Source organism: Cibotium barometz, chromosome 18, assembly GCF_041138505.1.
Source record: "Cibotium barometz isolate CiBa-2024 chromosome 18, ASM4113850v1, whole genome shotgun sequence".
NCBI classification, from domain to species: Eukaryota; Viridiplantae; Streptophyta; class Polypodiopsida; order Cyatheales; family Cibotiaceae; genus Cibotium; species Cibotium barometz.
Window position 1 is genome coordinate 21308146 of NC_141063.1, and position 20733 is coordinate 21328878.

Consider the following 20733-nt stretch of genomic DNA (forward strand, 5'->3'; position numbering starts at 1 on the left):
ACCAGTCCAATGTACATACATGATAAGAAAGCACGGGTGGACCAATTGGGTGGCCAAATGGTGACATCCTGTCCCCTAAGTGCCAATATCATCTCCTCCCCGGCAGAGTACTCTACTCCTGAAATGGGGCTGTGCCTCCTCCAAGATTGTCCTTTGCTGCCTCTATCATGTTAAAGTCACAAGCCATGCACCAAAAGTCAGCCTAGGGAAGGGCATGTCGGACTGTGCTCGATTAGAGGGCTCTACTTGCAGCGGCATTCGGGCCATAGACATTGAGGAAGCCAACGCTATCCTCTCCAATCAAAATGGTAACCTACGTGCTTGCCCAGGAACTGTGACTCCTGAGCCTGTTCACTGCTGGCAAAAGTTGCTTATTGACAGAAATACAAACTCTTCCCTACGTCCCTGAAGGGCCGAAGGATGGAGAGCAGAAAGTGTGACTCCTGCTCGGTAAAACCTTCCCGCATCGGCGGGTGCACCCCTTAGAAAGGTGGAAAAGAATGTCGATAGGTCCCCCAACTGTAGCTCTTTTAAGCTCTCCTTTGAGGACGCCTCGTCTCTTAAAGCGCTGATACCCCCTAAACCCTGAATGTTCCATGAGACTATCCACATGTCAATCTTTGTGTGAGGCGGAACTAGCGGAATTGCTCTCCACTCGAAGAGTCTTGGGCGAGGGTTTAGGTGGGGAATAATCACAATCCGTCCTGGGAAGAAGGTGCGCCAAGTGGGCGTGGATCTCGTCCTCCGTGTGACGCCACTTTGTTCGAGTGCGAGAGTATGCATACTCTGAGCTCTGTCGATCACAATGGAGGTACCTATAAGAAGGGGGGAGAGGTATTGCAGCTGAAATATACATGAACACAAAAAGTAGCACCTCCAAGTTGGAGGTCACTATATCCCCATCCTGGTCTCCGTGCTTGAGTCTCCAAGCTCCATCCTAGCCAATGGCTAGCTGCCATAGATGGGTGAGTACGTCAGTTATGCGAAGGTCGTGAAGATGATGGGAGAGCTCAACTGCCTGTCCCTGGATGGCGGCAACCACCGACTTTGAGTCCCATTCCATTCCCGGGGCTGCACTCAAAGGGAAAGAGAAGATCATCGCGCCATTCTCTGGCGTAGAGGGTCTGGAGTGGTGAAAAAACACACATATTTGAATAGGGGCTACTATCTCCTCAAACATATCTCTCCCTTCCGTCGGGAGACATCGGAAGAAACTATAATCCACAAGCAGCCCCAAGATCCTGGGGGGCCCACATGGGGACTCTGGCGGGAGAGCCCTCATCGGGGAAGCAGCAATGGTCATCTCAACCCGCTCAGAGAAATGGGGAATCAAATGGTGAACGGAACTCGCCGGCTGCCTCGGCTCTGGGTCAACAAGGGCTGGTGGGGGTCAATGGGAGTGCTCTGGAGAGACAGAGGGAGGGGGGACGGCGGGCTCTGATGAGGAGGATAGGGTAGAAGGAATTATTGTGGAAACAGTCGGGGGCGAGGATGGAGGAGGAGGGGGAGGGGGGGGTGGAGAGACCGAAGAGGGGCGTAGCTAGGAGAGATCCATTGGAGAGGAAGGCTGCTGGGAGAGGCTTGCTGGGGGCTTAGTGGGGTCTACCGGCCACACTGGACACTGAGAACGAGGGGAGGAATCACGATACGGAATATGAGGGAAGGCGGGGATTCGGGAAAAGGGGGGGTGGGGGGGCGGTGTAGAGAAGAGGTGGGGAAACAAGGGGTAGAAAGTGGAAAGGGAAGGGAGGCAGGGCAGGCGCATAGAAAAGGGGGGAGGGGCAGGACGTAGGTAACGTGGGGGGTTGGGGGGGGGGGGTGGGGGCTCAGGAGTGCAAACGACTGCCGATACAATTCTGGAGCATTTCATCGTCGACAACTATTTCTTTTACTGATGAAAACTTGCAAATGTGATCGTGTTTATTGTTAGAGCTTTGATTGGTTCATTTTCTACTCTACATCTATGTGTTTGGTCATTAAGGTATCCTATGTCTTGGTTTGGCACATGCGCCTATGTATGGATTGCAGTGGGACATAGCTTAATGTGACAAATCACCGGGGATTGGGGAATGAGAATCTGCGTGCCCAAAGCTTTAGATTTTGACATTCTGCACCAACAAAAGTATGTTTGGAATATGTTTTCATTGCATAAATGTCATCCGGCATGTATTGCCCATGAAGTTTGTATCTCAAGAAAACCTTGATAATACATATATTACAAGGGGGGGTCGGCCATGCCTATGTCATTTGAATTTCAGCATTGCTATCTTGTTTAGTGTAGTGCCATTTCATATTGTTTATTGGTAGTAATAGTTTAAGTGTGTCAGTGGAATTAAAAACTGCGCCATACAGTTTGGTCAATGTGTGACCAATCAAGATAGTCCGGTCCAATGGCTCGTGTACTTTGTGAAGAGGAAGTATGGTATGGTTGGTCCATGGAGGGGGAGAGTCGTCCTTCAGAATGATCCCTATGAAAGAGGTGAGCTAGGATGGGAGTCGAGGCTCTTCACCCATATGCCAAGTGGTCCGTTTGGAGATCCTTGTGATCTTTAGCTCTACCTTCGTGAAGCTTTAATAGGGCTTTTTTGATGGTTGATGTGGTGAAGGGGGCGTGGGATATGTGATATTCCAGGTAGGGGCCGGTTAGGGACATCATGCGGAAGGTTCCCTTATGGTGGGAGCGGTGATAGGTATCTCAGGCTTCTTTCACCAGGCTTGCGGCCAAGCATTGGAGCTGTCCTTACTCAGCTAGAGACAGTACAATTTGTTCTCATGTCGAGCCCAAAATGCATGGTTCTTCCTCCAGGCGAGGGGGAAGGAACTTTACATCTCACGTGTGGAGATCCGTCCATCTGCTCTTTCCTGGAGGAGGTGAAGTTGTGGGGCTTTGCGTTCATCATTGTACCACCCATTCCAAGGTTATGAGCCAACCCATTCTATAGAAGAGGAAGAAACAGTAGACGGATAACAAGTCTGTGCTGACATCATGTGAGCTGTGAATTGAGAGAGAGAGAGAGAGAGAGAGGTGCGCCGGGCTAACAAAATCTATTGGACCAGTTACAATGCATAAGACAATGAGAAGTCTCAATTTTTGGTTGTTAACAAATGAAAATGGAAGTAAAAACATAGTCCTAAGGGTGACACTTGGGGCTGGGATCCTCTCTCTCTCTCTCTCTCTCTCTATATATATATATATATATATATATATATATATATATATATATAGAGAGAGAGAGAGAGAGAGAGAGAGAGAGAGAGAGAGAGAGGATCCTAGCCCCAACAAGTGATAGTCCTAAGGGTGACACTAGAGGCCGAACTCGACCTATGAGACAAATCAATGTACAACTGTCAATGTCTTCTGGATGTCCAGAAAAAAAAAGGACAAAATGAACATGAAATAAAGTATGAAAGTATTGAGCTAGTTGGGGGGGGGGGGGGGTGATGGATGGAGCACTACTGCTAGAGGCTCAGTTTGCAACCTATATGCGTAGGGTATACAAGAATGCAATGCAGATCTATCTAGCTCCAACCAGGATATGGTGCTGATGTCGAGCCCGTATCTCTGTGATCTCCCTCTGATGTAGTCTGGGAGTCTGGTAGCCTGGTGCTCTCAGTCTCCGTCTGGCTCGGAGGTCTGTAGCGCGCTGAAGTGTAACCCCCTCCTGTGTCAGGGTAGGCACTGGGATAGATCTCTGGAAGAAATCAGTGAGCTGGAGTTGTCCCCCACCTCTCCTTGTGGTATGAGTCCGTATCAGTGTCTCTCTGTGGCGTTGTGTCTCTAACAAGAACTGGCCAAATCTGCGCTGGTCTGCGGACTCCATGATCGGGCGGAGTGAGGGATGTCCACTGAAGATGGTGGTGTATCTCTCTCTAATGACACTATATGCTCTGCATCTACATACATAATGTTCCTCACCCTTAAGACTCTCTCTCTCTCTCTCTCTCTCTCTCTCTCTCTCTCTATATATATATATATATATATATATATATATATATATATATATATATAGAGAGAGAGAGAGAGAGAGAGAGAGAGAGAGAGAGAGAGAGAGAGAGATGATATATTAACGTCCTCAAAAGGCCAAAATGACCTATGAGACCAAAAAGGTTACAACAATTGGTGGATCTGATACAATGTCTGTGTAAGAAAAGCTAAAACAACTAAACAACTAACTAAAACTGAAACAACTATAAGGAAAAGTAAGGTACTAGGAGCTTCTAATGGATAACATCTGGGAAGGAAAACTCCAGCAACAAAGGTAAGCATCATATACATCACTATTCAAAGATGTCTCTCATCGGTCGATGGCGGATATCCTCAATGTCCTCCATGGTGAGTACTCTGACTGGACATCTCCCATGCCGTGCTAGTATGGTCCTAATCCTCTGTTGTAGTCTCCGTCGGTGTTGGGATGGGCCTCTCATCTTGGGGCGCCTGGACCGCCCCGGCTCTATAGCCCGATCAATCAGTGTACCTCTGGTGCGGCTATACTCTGGGGCTAACTGCAATGCCTGCTGGCCTGACTGCTCAATCTCTGGTCGAAAGAAGTCTGTAATCTGCCTCTGTAGGTGTCTCTCCCTCTCTCATCCCCTCCCTCTCAAGAGACCCTCTCTATGTCTACGCAGCTCTAGCAAGTATAATCCGAGGCATCTCTGATCCTGGTATCTCATGACTCTAGAAAGTGGTCCGAAACCCTCTCTGAACAGGCAGTGAAAACGGCCTCGTATCTCATAATATACTGGACAGTGATATATGTAATGTAACTCTGTCTCTGGCTCCATCTGGCACAGCTGACAAATCCTGGCCTCAGCTGGTACTGCTCTGAATCTGCCAGTCTCAATCTCTAGCTGGTGTGAGGATGTGCGCATCTGACCAATAGCACACCGTACTTCATGAGAAAGATGAGTATCCATGTAGCTAGGTCTAATCACAAACCCATCCTCCGTGAGCTGGAGAAGATGATCTCTATAGAAAGCCATCTTCGTACCAAGCTCGTGTGTCGGCTGTATCCATGTCCTCCTAGTGTCCAACTGAATCAAGTCCTGCCTGATAAGTCTGGTAATCTCTGCCCGTGTGAGAGAGAGGGAGGGTGCATCCAGGGAGTACTGAAATGGAGGTAGCCTGTCCATACTAAAGCCATGCAGTTGGAACCAAGCTGTCATCTGTGCATACCAACATGATCCGCCTCCTTGTGATGCCAATTGTCATGAAGACTCCAGGGCTAAGCGAGCATATCTGTCTCTAGGGAGAGCCCAAGTGCTATGTATAAAGGAGACTGATCGAGTGAGTGCCTCTACTACCAATGGGGGGGCAGCCATCTCTGCACGGATAATATCATGTGGTACGAAGGCCTTGGCCTTAATCATCCGGGAAATCATAGAAACCAAGGGCCTCTCCATACATCTCCATCTCGGCTGTGGTGATTCACTGAGGGTCCACATGTCTCCACTCCATACAGCATGGCTGAAGTGACCAAAGTGTCAAAGAGCCAGAGCTTTGTTCGAGGTTCCTGAAACTGAACCTGCGAACGCATCCTCTCTAGTCTCCCCAATGCTGCATAAGCTCTGGTCAATCTGGTCTCCGCTGCTCTCCTCAAGGAAAATAGTGGGCCACTAAAAACCACACCAAGGTAAGTATATGCATCTGTATACTCCACTGTCTCCTGACCATATGTAATGGTGGGTACTGACCTCCTAACCCACTGTGCTGTGGTGTTAAACACCATCACCTTGGTTTTACCAAGGTTAACAGACAATCCACTGTCCTGTGCAAACGTGTGCAATGCATCCAAATGACGCTGCATCCCCTCTGGAGAATCTGAGATCAGCACAATATCATCAGCATACAATAACAGCGGAATCTATGTCCCTACTAGATGTGCTCCTCTGTCACCCTCCCGCTGTACATAGTCCGAAACCTCATCCACATACATCCCAAATAAGGTGGGAGAAAGGGGGCAGCCCTGTTTCACCCCAATAGTGGAGTGAACCATCTCAGATATACCCTGAGTAGTACGTACCTGCCCCACAACTGTCCTGTATAAAGCCATGATTCCCCAAATCAGCTCTGTGGGCACTCCCATCTCCCGTAGTCTACGCATTAGTCTGGCTCTCGGTACTATGTCGAAAGCTTTGTGGAAATCCACAAAGCAACAATAAATCCTCCTGCCATATAATCTGCCCTCCTCAATAATAGCTCTGAGTGTCAAGATATGGTCAAGAGTGGAGAAACCTCTCCTGAACCCTGCCTGCCCTGATGCACGTACGCCCTCTCTCTCTGCCTATCTACTCAACTCCTGGTCAAGAATAGATGCATATAATCTAGCCAATGTGTGACCAATCATGATGGTACGATAATTCCCAGGAAGCATGGGATCCCGTGACTTGAAGATAGGCACATTTGTGGACATATTCCAAGTCTCAGGAAAACCCTCACACATGGCTCGGTTAAACATCATAGCAATAAGCTCTGCAAGCATATCTCTGGCATGAATAAGGTGCTCTGCTACCAAACCATCATGATCATATGCTCTCCCAGTCCAGTCCTCATCCTGTCAATAGCTTTCCTTACCATCTCAGCAGTAAAGAAAGCACACGTCTCTGGGCATGGCTCCAATGGGTCTGGCAGGGGCGGCTGTCCTGGTGCTGTGTACAGGGATGCTGCATACTCACCCCAAATCTCTGTGGAGGTAATGGCTGGTGATGGTGAATGCTCATGGAATAGTCTCCATGCCTCGCCTGAGTCTTGACTCATAAATAACTGATACAAATCCCTCTCTAACTGAGCAAGATAAGCCCTCTTCTTCTATCGCACTAGGTGCCGGAAGGTAACCCGTGACTGTCTGTGAGTAGTAACACCCATGAGCACCTCTCTCTATAATCTGATCCTCATCTCTCTGCACTCCTCATCATACCAGCTGTTCTGGGGCATGTTCCCAGATCGTCTCCGTGTAGGCTGACTATGGGGATATGCCTCTAATGGTGCAGCATGAAGCGTCTCTATCAATATCTGAGTGAGCTCATCTAATGGCCGTCTCGGCTCCTCGGCACATAAGCGTCTGTATATCTCATCCGTGTACACGGTGTCAGTCTCCCTCGTAAAGGTATAACGAGTGTGTGTGAAGACCTGCCCCAATGGAGTGGTGTTGAACTGAAATGTGAGAGTGAAGGACAAGATAGCATGGTCCACTGCTATTCCAACCGGCCTGGTGCCTACCATAAAATCTTGAAAAGAGGGAATGAGACTGGGCTGAGCCATAACATAGTTCACTGTACTAGCACCATGCCGATGTGGAAAGCTAGTGAAACCGCCCGCTGTCGGGAATCTCTGTAGGCCATTCAGGATGGCCAATCCATGTGCAGTCCCCATGTCTATCAAATACCGCCCATACACTGTATGTTCCTCATCCTGTGAGAGTCTAGATAGGCCCATATCCCTAACATCAAGCTCCCTCAACATCTCCTCTGAGGTATCATGAAATACTATCTGGTTATGGGCGGTCTTGGCATTGAAGTCCCCCAGGAGAATGATGTCACCATCCCTGGAGAACTCCCAAATGTCATCATCCAAAATAGAAAAGGGAGACTGCCCGCTAGGTGATGCATACACTGATGTACTAGGAGCAAAATAGCATATAGCAATGTAGAGATATCTGCCCGTCTCTGTCCTCAGTCTAACCCACATGTACCTAGCCTACTCATCTCTGTGGACTATATGTATCAGTGGCTGTAGCTCCTCTCTAAACAATACTGCCACTCCTCCTGAGTCCCGTCCTCTATGCTCTAAACGAGTCTCCTGTCTACAAGCTGTCTCCCATCGGTATCCACTAACATGTGGCATGGACTGTCCAGGAGCCTGATGCGTCTCACAGTAGAAGATGATGTCCCTCCCAGTGAAACTATCCTCAAAAGCCCCTACATCAAGGCATAGAGATCCATTACAATTCCAAGTAGCAACTTCGAGTGTAGTCCCATAGGTCTCGCACCGTCATGAAGAGCGCCTCTCCATAATCACCACTCTACCATCTCTATAGAAGGCCACTTTCCCTTTCTCTCGGGCTGCCCTTATCTCGGGCATAACTTCTTTCATGTGTGCAAGTTGTGAGAGTGTGAGGTCATCTCCAAGAAATATTCCCGTCTTCTTGAGTGTAGGATGTCTCTTCAAGAAGTCCTTCTTCACTTCCATGGAGGGGAAACAAATGATAAGTGCTCTCTCCTTAGAAGATTCGCCACTACCTTCTCTCTTCTTTCCCACTCTCCATGCCTTTGTGTGCGTGGCTTCAATGCCCATCATAGAGAAGAGCTCCTTGGTTTCCCCTTTCGCATCATCACGGTCTTTTAGACCGGACACTCGTACATGTAAGGCCCGGGTCTTCCTCCTTTGCTCCTTTTCAAGGGTCATGTTGATGATGGTGGGAGTGGGGATGGGTTGCGATTCTTTACCTTTCCCTTTCTTGGCGACCTCGATCCATTTCTCCACCTCGTCCATCTTCTTTTGTGTCTTTGTGATCACCTCCACCCATGAAGATGTCTTCTCTTTATGTTGCTCCTCCTCCTCTCGAATGATCCTCATTTGTTCCTTGATGGTATTCAGCTCTTCAATAAAGGAGGGCTGAAATTTTCCATCCTCAAGCTTGCCTTTTGAAGTGGCTTCCAACTCCTTTTTGAGGGCTGAGATTTCAGCCGCTTGACTTTTAGCATGCAATTTGGCCTCCGCTAGTTCCTCCTTTAAGGCTGAAATCTCAGCCTCTTGCTTGGATGTTCTCTCTTCAAGCTCTTGGATTTTGTCAAATGCCTTCTCGAGTTTGGAGAGGCGGTTTATGATTGCGGTAACGGAAAAGTCGACCATCTTCTTGTTTTCTTTGATCATTGTGTTGAGCTTGTCCTCCACCTTCACGAGCTCCTCTTTAACTCCGGTCTTGGCCATGACTTTTTGCAGAACTTCCCACAGCCAATGGACTGGAAATTAATCCATGACACCTGCGCGCAGCGCGAAACAGCAGCAGTAGAGAGAGAGAATCCTAGCCCCAAGTGTCACCCTTAGGACTATGTTTTTACTTCCATTTTCATTTGTTAACAACCAAAAATTGAGACTTCTCATTGTCTTATGCATTGTAACTGGTGCCATAGATTTCGTTAGCCCGCCGCACTTCTCTCTCAAGAAAGAAAGAAAGAAAGCTGTATTAACGTCTACTAGAGGTCGAACTCGACCTATGAGACAAATCAATGTACAACTGTCAATGTATTCTAGATGTCCAAAAAAAAAGGACAAAATAAACATGAAATAAACTATGAAAGTACTGAGCTAGTGGGGGGGGTGTGATGGATGGAGCACTACTGCTAAAGGCTCAGTATGCAATCTATATGCGTAGGGTATACAAGAATGCAATGCAGATCTGTCTAGCTCCAACTAGTACCATAATGGGGGTGTAATATGTGATACATAGGCGATGGCGAGGCAAAAATCCCCCGGAGCATGATCTTCGGGGGTGTGAGTGTAAGTGAGCTATCCGCTCGTGGATATGGTGCTGATGTCGAGCCCGTATCTCTGTAATCTCCCTTTGATGTAGTCTAGGAGTCTGGTAGCGTGGTGCTCTCGGTCTCCGTCTGGCTCGGAGGTCCGCAGTGCGCTGAAGTGTAACCCCCTCCTGTGTCAGGGTAGGCACTGGGATAGATCTCTGGAAGAAATCAGTGAGCTGGAGTTGTCGCCCACCTCTCCCTGTGGTATGAGTCCGTAGCAATGCCTCTCTGTGGCGCTGTGTCTCTAGTAAGAATTGGCCAAATGTGCGCTGGTCTGCGGATTCCATGATCTGGCGGAGTGAGGGATGTCCACTGAAGATGGTGGTGTCTCTCTCTCTAATGTCACTATATGCTCTGCATCTGCATACATAATGCTCCTCACTCTCAACCTCCTCCCGGCATAGTCTGCATATCTTCTCTACTCTGGGGATCCGTGCTGCCCTACCTGTCTTAATCTCAAGCTGGTGTGATGACACTCTGAGCTGGCCAATTGCCACTCGGGCACTGTGAGGCATGTACACATCCATATATCCGAGAGAGAGAGAGAGAGAGAGAGAGAGAGAGAGAGAGCGAGAGAGAGAGATTAATGTCTGCAAAAGGCCAAAGTGGCCTATGAGACCAGAACATAGTACACAGCTGATGGTGTCTCATCAAAAGTAAGACAAAAAGGACTAAAATGTCCTAAAATAGTCCTAAACAGCTATGAAAGGAAAATACTCCTACTAAGGTACAACAAAAGTGTATAATATCTACAACTAGCATAAGACTGGTGCAATCTGCTCATTTCAGTATCTCTCTCATGGGGTGTTGTAAGAATAGAGAAACTAAAGTGGTGGGGCAGTTGTCTCTTGTGGCGGGTGATGATGGCTCTAATCCACCAGTGATGAAGCGTCCGTGGACGAGGTTCGGGTAAGCATGGGCGTCTCGCTCGACAAAGTGCTATGGCTCTGTCAAGGGTGACTCCTCCTGAAGGACGTCTATGGGATGTCTGGCTCGCCGAGGGGGTAGTGGAGGTCTTGGTCGTATCTGCCGAGGTGGTCCTGGGCCTGAAAAAATCTGTCATGGCTCGCTGGCGGGGTGGATCCTGGTGTGCTGTCCTGGCTCGTAAGGAGAGCCTCTCGATGGCATCTGAGCTCCAATAAGAAAAGCCCCAAACACCTCTGATCCTCAAACTCCATCACATGTCGTAATGGTCCAAAACCCTCTCAGAAGAGACACCAGTATCTCCCTCGTATCTCATAGTACACAGTACATTGGTATATGTGGTGCTCCTCTGACTCCACTTCGTGGTGACATAGCTGACAAATGCGGTCTTCTGGCATCATCCCCTCGTATATGCCAGTCTCTACCCTCAGCTGATGTGATGAAGTGCGGATTTGTGCAATGGCACTGCGAATGCCATGTGAGAGATGGGTGTCCATGTATGTAGACCGTGTCACAAAGCCATCTGGGGAGAGATGTAGAAAATGGTCCCGATAGTGGGCCATCTTCGTGCCTAGCGGTAGGGGGGGGCTGGACCATGTCCTTTCTGCATCTAGCCTCATGATGTCCATCCTGATCACCCTATTCTGCTCAGAGCGACTAAGGTCCAAGAAGGGGTAGTCCAGGCTGTAATCATATGGAGGGAGTGCATCAATCGTCATGCCATGTAATCTCAGCCAGGTACACATCTGGGTGTACCAACATCGTGTATCGCCGTCTACTGCTAACTGCCTGGAAGAGATAAGTGCTAGGTGTGGGTATCTCTGTCTTGGGAGCTCCCATATCCTCTGGAAAAATGTCACTGACTAGAACAAGGCTTTGGTTACCACTGGTGCGGCTCCTATCTCTGCTCTGACAATCTCATGAGGTACCGATGGTTTGCTCCGAATCATGCATGTGATCATAGTCACCAATGGTTTCTCTAGTACCTGCGATCCATCATAGAAATCTCTCTCGTCCGACCTGGTCGACAAGTGGCTCCCTCCTCGTGTGGTAGAGGTTGGGTCCCCATATGGGTGAGCCATATAAGAGTGTAGGTGTGACCAATGTGTCAAACAACCAGAGTTTGGTGCGCGGCTCCTGAAACTGAATGTAGGCACAGTGTCTCTCTAGTGCCCCGGCCCCCTAGGGCTGCATATCCACGTGCCAATCTAGCCTTTGCTGCCTGCCTCATAGGGAACTGTGGTCCACTGAATGTGACTCCTAGGTACACATGATCTGGTGTACTCCACTGATTCACCTCTAAAAGTGAACTGATGGTCGGATCTAGTCACCCAGGCCTGTGCGGTACTGAAGACCATAATCTTAGTCTTCCCAAGGTTCACTATGAGGTCCCTATTTGCACAAAACGACTGCAAAGCATCCAAATGCTGTTGCAAACCCTCAGGGGAGCCTGCAACAAGTACAATGTCATCGGCATATAGCGGTATGGGTATCCAGATTCCAAACCCCTGCCAGACTGGCCCCTGCCCCCCATCCTGTCAATGTAGTCGGATATCTCATCAATGTAAAGTCCAAAAAGGGTGGGTGACAGTGGGCATCCTTGCTTCACCCCAATGGTGCTAGTCATTGTATCTGACATGCCTCCGGGAGTCTGTACTCTGCCTATCACCGCCTCATATAATGCATAAATGCCCCACTGCATCTCCTCGGGAACACCAATGTCATGCAATCTCCTCATGAGTCTGGCATGTGGCACTATGTCAAAGGCTCTGCGGAAGTCCACAAAGCAGCAATATATCCTCTTCCCCCGTGCTCGTCCCTCCTCAATGAGAGCCCTGAGGGTAAATGTGTGATCCAAGTCGTGAAACCTCGTCTGAAACCTACCTGCCGAGGTGCTCTGAGTCCATGTGTCTCAGCCCATCTACTCAGCTCTCGATCCAAAATAGATCCGAATATCTTGGCCAAGCAATGGCCAATCATGATGGTCCTGTAGTTCCCTAGTATCATGTGGTCACCACTCTTAAATAGAGGTACAGTAGTATGTGCCGACCAACTGTCTGGGAAACCTTTGCAAATGGCCCTGTTAAACATGTGTACTAGCAGTGGTGCCAATACATCTTTGGCATGTGAAAAATGTTTTGCCACCAGACCATCCTGGTCTTGGGCTCTTCCATTACGTAGTCTGTCAATAGCATCCAAAACCATCTGAATGGTGACAAAAGTACTATGATCCAGGCGAGTCCTTGACGGATGAGGGATGGGGGGCTGCCCTGGTACTTCATATAAAGTTCTTGCATGCCATGCCTCACTTGCTGTGATAGGTGTGGGTGGCTGTCGCTCATGGAACATCTTCCACGCCCTCTTGCTGTCCTGCCCCAAAAATAGTTGGTATATCTCCCTCTCAAGCTTGGCTAGGTAATCCCGCTTCTTCTTCTGCACAAGGCGTTTGAAGAGCGTTCTAGCTTGTCTGTGTGTGTGGATGCCAAGGGTGATCTCCCGCTGCAAGCGGTCACGAGTCTCGCGACATTCGTCATCATACCAACCATTCTGTGGGGCCGTATGGCGAGGAGGGGTAGAAAGAGGGGGGGTGTGTTACCATATTATAGTAGTGATGTGTGTGAACACACTTAGGACCGCCGGGGCACTTTTTCCCTCACTAGGAGGTTTTTTCCCCCGTGCATTGTATATACGCCCATTATCTTCTAGGGCTTGTTATCTTTCATTTTTGGCACTCATAATACACTACTGTGTTGTGCTCAAGCTTCCTCATCTTCTTGAAGTTGTGTGTGCATTCCTGCAACCCTAATTCCAACAATTGGTATCAGAGCAGGCTTCCACCTCCCGGGCAGCATCACCGGCACCTGCCGCTTCATCTCCTCCGATTGCGACGAGATTTCACGAGCGTCTGCAGGTTAGTATATGCCGTGGGACAGCCCGTAGGGCTTGGTCGTTTCAGAATTTTGATCTGAGGTCATTTCGCCCTCCGTTTTTGCATTCCAAGTACTGCGCAGGCAAAATCGTCCTACTGTGCAGATTTTCTGTCAGGATTAAAATCTGCAGGACAGGTGCCCATTCGTCTGTTTTGGGCTGTGCTACATAGCACAGGTCGATTTTATACAGGTTTTCCTCTTACAGACAGCATTTACATCTAGTAGTACAGTCATTGGCCATGGCTGACAACAATGATGTATTCCGCATGTTGGCTGCTGAGGATAAGTTGGATGGCACCAACTATCCATTGTGGGCATATATGATGCGACATGTATTGGTAGCAAAGGGGTTATGGAACATTGTGCAGGGTATTGATGCACGTCCTATTGTGGCTGGGAATGCTGCAAACACATCAGAAACAGGTACTGTTGATGATGGTGCAGGCAAAAGTGCTGTAGCAGCTGTTCGAGAACCACCACTTTCAGCAGAGCAGATTCGTTGGGATGGTAGAGATGCGCAGGCTCATGCCTTGATTGCGCTGTCTGTCAAACGTACCATTATCCCACATATTCGCTCCTGCAGGACTTCTAAGGATGCTTGGGATGTACTTGCCACATTGTATCAGGCAAGAAATGAGGCTCGTGTTGCTTATCTCCGAAAACAGTTGGAGAGTGAGCATATGAACGAAGGTGATTCTATGGATAGCTTTTTGACAAAGATCAAGGATTTCAAAGAGCAGCTCATTTCTGCAGATGAAATCCTGTCTGACAGTTCACTTGTGCAGACTGTTTTGAATGGTCTACCAGATTCTTATCAGGGTTTTGCTTCCACTCTTCGCTTGATGATGAAAGGCAATCCCAATGCCTTATCATTTGAGGAGTTAGTTTCTGTTTTGCTGCAAGAAGACCAGTCAAGGCAAAACAGGAATATTATGCGTGTCGCAGATCAAGCTTTCGTTGCTAGTCAGAGAAGCGGGAAAGGTAAAGCTGGCTTTTCTTCTAGTAAGCAGAAATCTGCAAATGCTGCGCAACCAAAGAAGGAAGACAAAGATGAGAAGAAGGGTGACAAACAGAAGACATTTTGCAAGTACTGTAAGGGAAATGATCATGTCATCAAAGCGTGTCCTAAGCTGGCTGCGAAAGAGGCTAAGAAGAAAGAGGCTGGTATGGCTGTTGCAGATGCCTCCCCTTCTAACAATGAATCTGCTAATGTTGTGCTAGATACAGAATGGGCATTCAATGCGCAGTGCAGTTATGACCCATCTTTGCATGACACATGTATGTCTGCAGTAGATTCAGATGTATGGTACTTTGACAGTGGTGCCACTAAGCATATCACCTCGCAGCGCAGTTTATTCACTTTCCTTGAGTCTGCTCCCACAGGGAATACTGTCACTTGTGCCAATAACTCCTCTTATCCCGTTAAAGGAGTTGGACAGATTGTGCTGAATGTTGCAAATGGCAACACCTTTACACTTTTTGATGCATTGTATGTGCCAGGGATCAAAAAGAATCTGCTGTCAGTCTCCGCATTTGCCAAAACAGGTTTGGTTGTAAAATTTGTGGATGACAGATGTACTGTTCATGATCTCTCTTGTGGTGACATCATTGTAGCATCTGGTTCACTATGTCGAGGGCTGTATAAGCTCAATATGGATGGCAAATGTGTAGAGGATTCAGCATGTGCTATTATGGATACGCAGGCTATTTCAAATGCAAAACTGTGGCATGCACGTTTTGGTCATCTGAATTTTGCAAGTTTGCTGCGCCTGCAGAAATCTGAAATGGTGTCTTCTTTGCCTAAGCTTGAGGCACCTGTCAAGCATGTTTGTGAGGGCTGCATATTGGGTAAAATGCAGCGTGCTTCCTTTTCCAAAGATGGATCAGTGAGAGCTGAACGCAGATTGCAGCTTGTTCACAGTGATGTTTGTGGTCCCATGCAAACTCCATCATTTGGAAACTACCTTTACTTCGTGACTTTCATTGATGATTTTACCAGGCATGCATGGGTATATCCTTTGAAGGCAAAGTCCGAAGTGTTTTTGTGCTTCAAGCAGTTTTTGGTTATGGCTGAAAATGTGTCAGAAAGTAAGATGGGCACCCTCCGTTCAGATCGAGGGGGGGAGTATATGTCTTCAGAATTTAATGCATTTCTGGCTGAGCGTGGGATAAAACACCAATGTACAGTGCCGTATACACCACAGCAAAATGGTGTGGCTGAGAGAAAAAACAGGTCTCTCATGGAAATGGCAAGATGTATGGTTAAGAGTCAAAGTCTACCACATGGTTTTTGGCTTGAGGCTGTCATGTGTGCCACTTATGTACTAAACAGGTGTCCCACCAAAGCATTACAGGTTGTCACTCCATATGAGGCTTGGCATAGCCGCAAGCCATCTGTTGGCCATTTACGTGTTTTTGGTTGCCTGGCATATGCATTAGTGCCTGTGCAACATCGCAGAAAATTGGATGACAAAGCTGTCAAATGTATTTTTGTTGGATATAGTGCTGAGAGCAAAGGCTATCGTTTGTATCATCCACAGACAAAGCGCATTTTGGTTAGCCGTGATGTTGTATTTGTGGAAGATGCAGTTCAGCCCTTGGTTTCATGTACTAAGGAGACAGATATCAGCTCACGTGATGTCTATGATACATTGTTGCCTCTTTTCAGTGGTGCACAGTCAAGTGCAATACCTCATGAGGCAGTTTTTCAGCCTATGCAGGTTTTAAATGATGGCACAGATCAGCCTATATCTGATGCAGATGTGCATGATGCACTTGAGGATGAGAGACAAGAGATTGAGGGCTCTAGGAATATGCCTAGATGGCTGGTGCAGACTTTGCGTGACAGCAAGTTGGATGCCCCTTTGTCTAGTCGCACTCGTTCTGGCTCTCATGGTGCCTCTTATGCGTCAGATTGTTATGCATTGGCTGTTTCTAGTATGTGCGATGAAAGTGAGCCTGTTTCATTTGATGAAGCACAAAGTTCAGAAAATTGGATGGCTGCTATGCAAGCAGAATACGATGCTATTATGAAGAATGGTACATGGTCTTTATGTGACTTGCCCCCTGGCAAGAAGGCCATTGGCACTAAGTGGGTATACAAATTGAAGCGTAAGCCTGATGGCACAGTGGATCGCCATAAGGCTAGGCTTGTTGCAAAAGGTTATGCTCAAGAGAAGGGCATTGATTTTGATGAGACTTTTGCTCCCACATGTCGTATGACCACTGTTCGTAGCATCTGTGCATTAGCAGCTCATAATGGTTGGCATGTACATCAGTTGGACATAAAGACTGCGTTCTTAAATGGAGATTTGCATGAGGAGGTGTATGTATCGCAGCCTCGTGGTTTTGTTCAAAGAGGGCAGGAAAACAAAGTGTGCAGGTTAAAAAAGGCTTTATATGGTTTAAAGCAAGCTCCACGAGCTTGGTATGAAAAAATACATGCATATTTGACTGCACATGGGTTTCAGAATAGTCCAACAGAAAGCACTTTGTATGTTAAACGTGTGGATGGTGTACATCTAATCATTGCTCTCTATGTCGATGACATGCTGCTCACAGGACCAAATGAGAGTCATATTGCTGATTTTAAGGCTGATTTGAATGCCTCTTTTGAGATGTCAGATTTGGGGCATTTGCATCATTATTTGGGGATACAATTTAAGCAGTGTGATGGAGGTATTGCTTTGTGTCAGACAAAGTATATTGAAACATTGTTGCGGAGATTTGGCCTTGAAGACTGCAAGCCTATTGCTACTCCAATGGAGACAGGTTTGAAGTTGAGTCTTCATGATGCTGGAGATCACTTTGATGTCACACTCTATCAGACAGCTGTTGGTTGCCTCATTTATGTATGCATTACGAGGCCAGACATTCAGTTTGCAGTCTCACAGGTGAGCAGATTTATGCATAGCCCAGGCATTAAGCATTGGCAGGCAGTGAAGCGTATCTTTCGCTATTTGAGTGGTACTCGGCATCTTGGGTTGTTTTATCCCAAGGGGGGATCATTGCCGCCAGATTTACATGTTTTTTCAGATTCTGACTGGGCTGGTTGTTATGACACACGCGTGTCCACGAGTGGTTTTTGCTTCATGCTTGGAAGCTCATGCATATCATGGTTGAGCAAGAAGCAGCCTACTGTGGCCACTTCTAGTTGTGAAGCTGAGTACAGGGCAGCTTTCACAGCTACGGTTGAGTGTGTGTGGCTCAGACGCCTTATGGCTGATTTGGGTGTTGGGCAGCCATCTGCCACCACCATCTTCACTGACAGTCAGAGCGCATTGGCAGTTGCGCGGAACCCAGTGTTCCATGCTCGTACGAAGCACATTGAGGTGCACTACCATTATGTCAGGGAGAGACTCTCTGCAGGAGAGATCAGTTTGGCTTATGTGCCAACACAGGATAACCTTGCAGACCTTTTCACAAAGGCTCTGCCTCGTGAGAAGTTCGAAGCTTTTCGCAAAGCTTTGGGCTTACTCCCTTTTGTGGATTCGTCCACATAGCTAGACACTTCCCTATACATGAGTGCTAGCTCTTGTTCACCGCATCACTCCAGGGGGGATTTGTTACCATATTATAGTAGTGATGTGTGTGAACACACTTAGGACCGCCGGGGCACTTTTTCCCTCACTAGGAGGTTTTTTCCCCCGTGCATTGTATATACGCCCATTATCTTCTAGGGCTTGTTATCTTTCATTTTTGGCACTCATAATACACTACTGTGTTGTGCTCAAGCTTCCTCATCTTCTTGAAGTTGTGTGTGCATTCCTGCAACCCTAATTCCAACAGGGTGTACGGGAAAGCATATGCTGCTGAACCATGTAATACATCTGCCAACTCTTTCGTAAGCTCATCAAATGGACTGCTCGGGTCAAGAGCGAACAGACCATCATATATTGCACTGCCATATACCCTAGAGGTCTCACGAGTAAAGTGATATCTTGGGTATTTGGTATGACTAGAGGGTGGTGTGCCTCTAACATATCCACAAGTTATAGAAAATGTCAAATATGCATGGTCGGCTACTATCCCAATGGGTCTACCCGAAATGGAGAGATCCTTATATCATGTATCAAGGTAGGTGAGCCCATCAGGTAATCCAGTGTACTAGCTCCTCCTTTTTTGTTCCAGCATGTGAGAGCATCTGAACCTGGCCAACGGGATAGGCCATTATAGATAACTAGCCCATGTGCACTCCCCAAAGCTAGGAAGTGTCTCCCATATTCTGTCACCTCTCCTGTGTCCTGGGAAGATCTTTGCATCCCTATCTCATCTGCTGCTAGCTCGCGGTACATGGGCTCATCCATAGCATAGAGAGCTGATTGTTCCCGGCATGTACGTGCATTAATATATATACATTATATATGTGTATATACATGTATATATGTGTATATATGTGTATATATATATATACACACACATAGAGAGAGAGAGAGAGAGAGAGAGAGAGAGAGAGAGAGAGAGAGAGTCCCAGCCCCAAGTGTCACCCGTAGGACTGTGTATATATATAGAGAAAGAACAAAAGAAAGATATATTAAGCATCTACTAAAGACCCAATGGGCCTAGAGAGAGAGAGAGAGAGAGAGAGAGAGAGAGAGAGATTGATTTTACAATTCTGTGTTCACAGATTACTGGACAATGTGCCAGAAAACTTGGAAATTTTCACCGATCAACAGTTCGGGACTGTAGCTGGCATCCCTTTTACCCTAAGCTTGTAAGCTCGTCGTGGGATGGAAAAATAGTAGAATGGGAACATCTCCACGGGGAGTCTGTCAGTGAAAGGCATGTTTTTCGTCAACAGATTCCCGACTTTGCTATGCATGAGTTTGAAAGCGATTGAAGGTTCTACAATGTCATCAAGCAGCTTGTTCCTACTGGTAGGACGGCACCTTGTGTGGATAGAAGCACAAGGTTCATTATATGCTATTGTATTGTAGCTGTTGTATATGTCATAAAATGTAAAGCTCACTTAAAAGAAGCACCAATCATACAGCCTCATGCTGTTGTGTAGGTTTGACTATTAAAGTTTGCCATGTTAACCAACTGATATGCAATATTCTTTTTGTATTAAATCAATAAGGAAGTGTACGTGTGGAGCTTATAGTTGTTGAACAAGTCCTAAGCCAAATTATCCAAGAACTCTCTCTCTCTCTCTCTCTCCCCCCCCCCCTTTGGACTCTTCCTACTGGAGCTCAGCCGACACACACAGTCACTACTCGCGATCCTCACCCCCAACAGCCCTCCTCTCAGCTTGCCCTCACCAGTTTTTTCCACCCTAGAGGGGTGGATAGGGAGTTCCACAGTGGATATGGGAGCCTATACCACAGTGCCCCCTCGCAGTAGGTCCATGGGAGTCCATCAGATCGGGCATGCACACTCTAGAGAGCTAGATGCCCTCGCCCCGTGAGACCCTGACCACCCCCAGCTCATCAGCCCTGGATTCAGGAGATCCCAGCCCGCCTCGAGCAGCCTCATCCTCACAGCAGACTTGACATCTCTGGCCTTCTTGCATCACCCATGATGGACATCTTGGATGGGCCCTTGCCTGACATACATGGTTGATTGACTGTTTTTATTCAGCTCTCCCATATGCAATTACTTATTGTTCCCTATACCTGGCATAGTAGGATCTAGATTTTTCGTCTTGTATAATCTCAAGAGTCTGAGATCTTAGCTTTCAGTTTTCAGTTTTAGTTTACTGTTGCTTTATCTTATTTCATCCATGACGAGATTTCATGGACACTGTACACATCATTTTGGTCTCATAATAGACCATTTGGGTCTTTTGAAGACGTTAATAACTTTCTTTCTCTCTCTCTCTCTCTCTCTCTCTCTCTCCCCTCCCCACCCCCGAGTGGGTACAATCCCAACGCCCAGCTTGGGGGAATTAATATCCAGAGCCTTGGGTCATATGGTGTAGCAGACATTAACGATGTCACGGTAAAGCAGCAGGGCTCTACCTCAGGACAGCTCAGTGTCCCCCTGCTGTGACACATCGTGGGACTCAGCACATCAAATCCAGCTGCTGGCCTGGCCACTTCATGGGCATGCACTCAAGCCCGACCCACCTCAGCTCAACCACAGCAGATAATCAGTAGCTCCTGTTTACAAGTGCAGGTGTTGTGCTGCTCACAGCAAGACCAGTCTTTATTAGCTGCACACAGAAATGGAGGTGCAATGGTAGGCAAGACAACAGCATCAAGCACCATAAGACCTGTAAGGTTCTAAACCTTATCTCAAATTTTTATTGTTGGGTCCATATTTGGCTGATAGACAAGGGTGAAGGAAGAGGAGGTTTTTTTTCCAGGCAAGAGCATTATGTTGCTGAGAAAACTCCTCGCTATCCGTAGGACTGAGTGGA

General features: G+C 47.5%; 1 protein-coding gene across 4 annotated transcripts in view; it reads left to right on the forward strand.

Moving 5' to 3' along the window:
• Nucleotides 1–19484, forward strand: part of LOC147629065 (LEC14B protein-like) — a 114553-nt gene extending 95069 nt beyond the window's left edge. For all 4 annotated transcript variants that reach the window (XM_086812306.1, XM_086812307.1, XM_086812308.1 and 1 more), the window contains one exon: nucleotides 19000–19484. In XM_086812306.1, the coding sequence (XP_086668432.1) occupies nucleotides 19000–19212 (213 nt within the window). In that variant the 3' untranslated portion in view covers nucleotides 19213–19484. The remainder of the gene's footprint in view (nucleotides 1–18999) is intronic.
• The last annotated feature ends 1249 nt before the right edge of the window (nucleotides 19485–20733 follow it).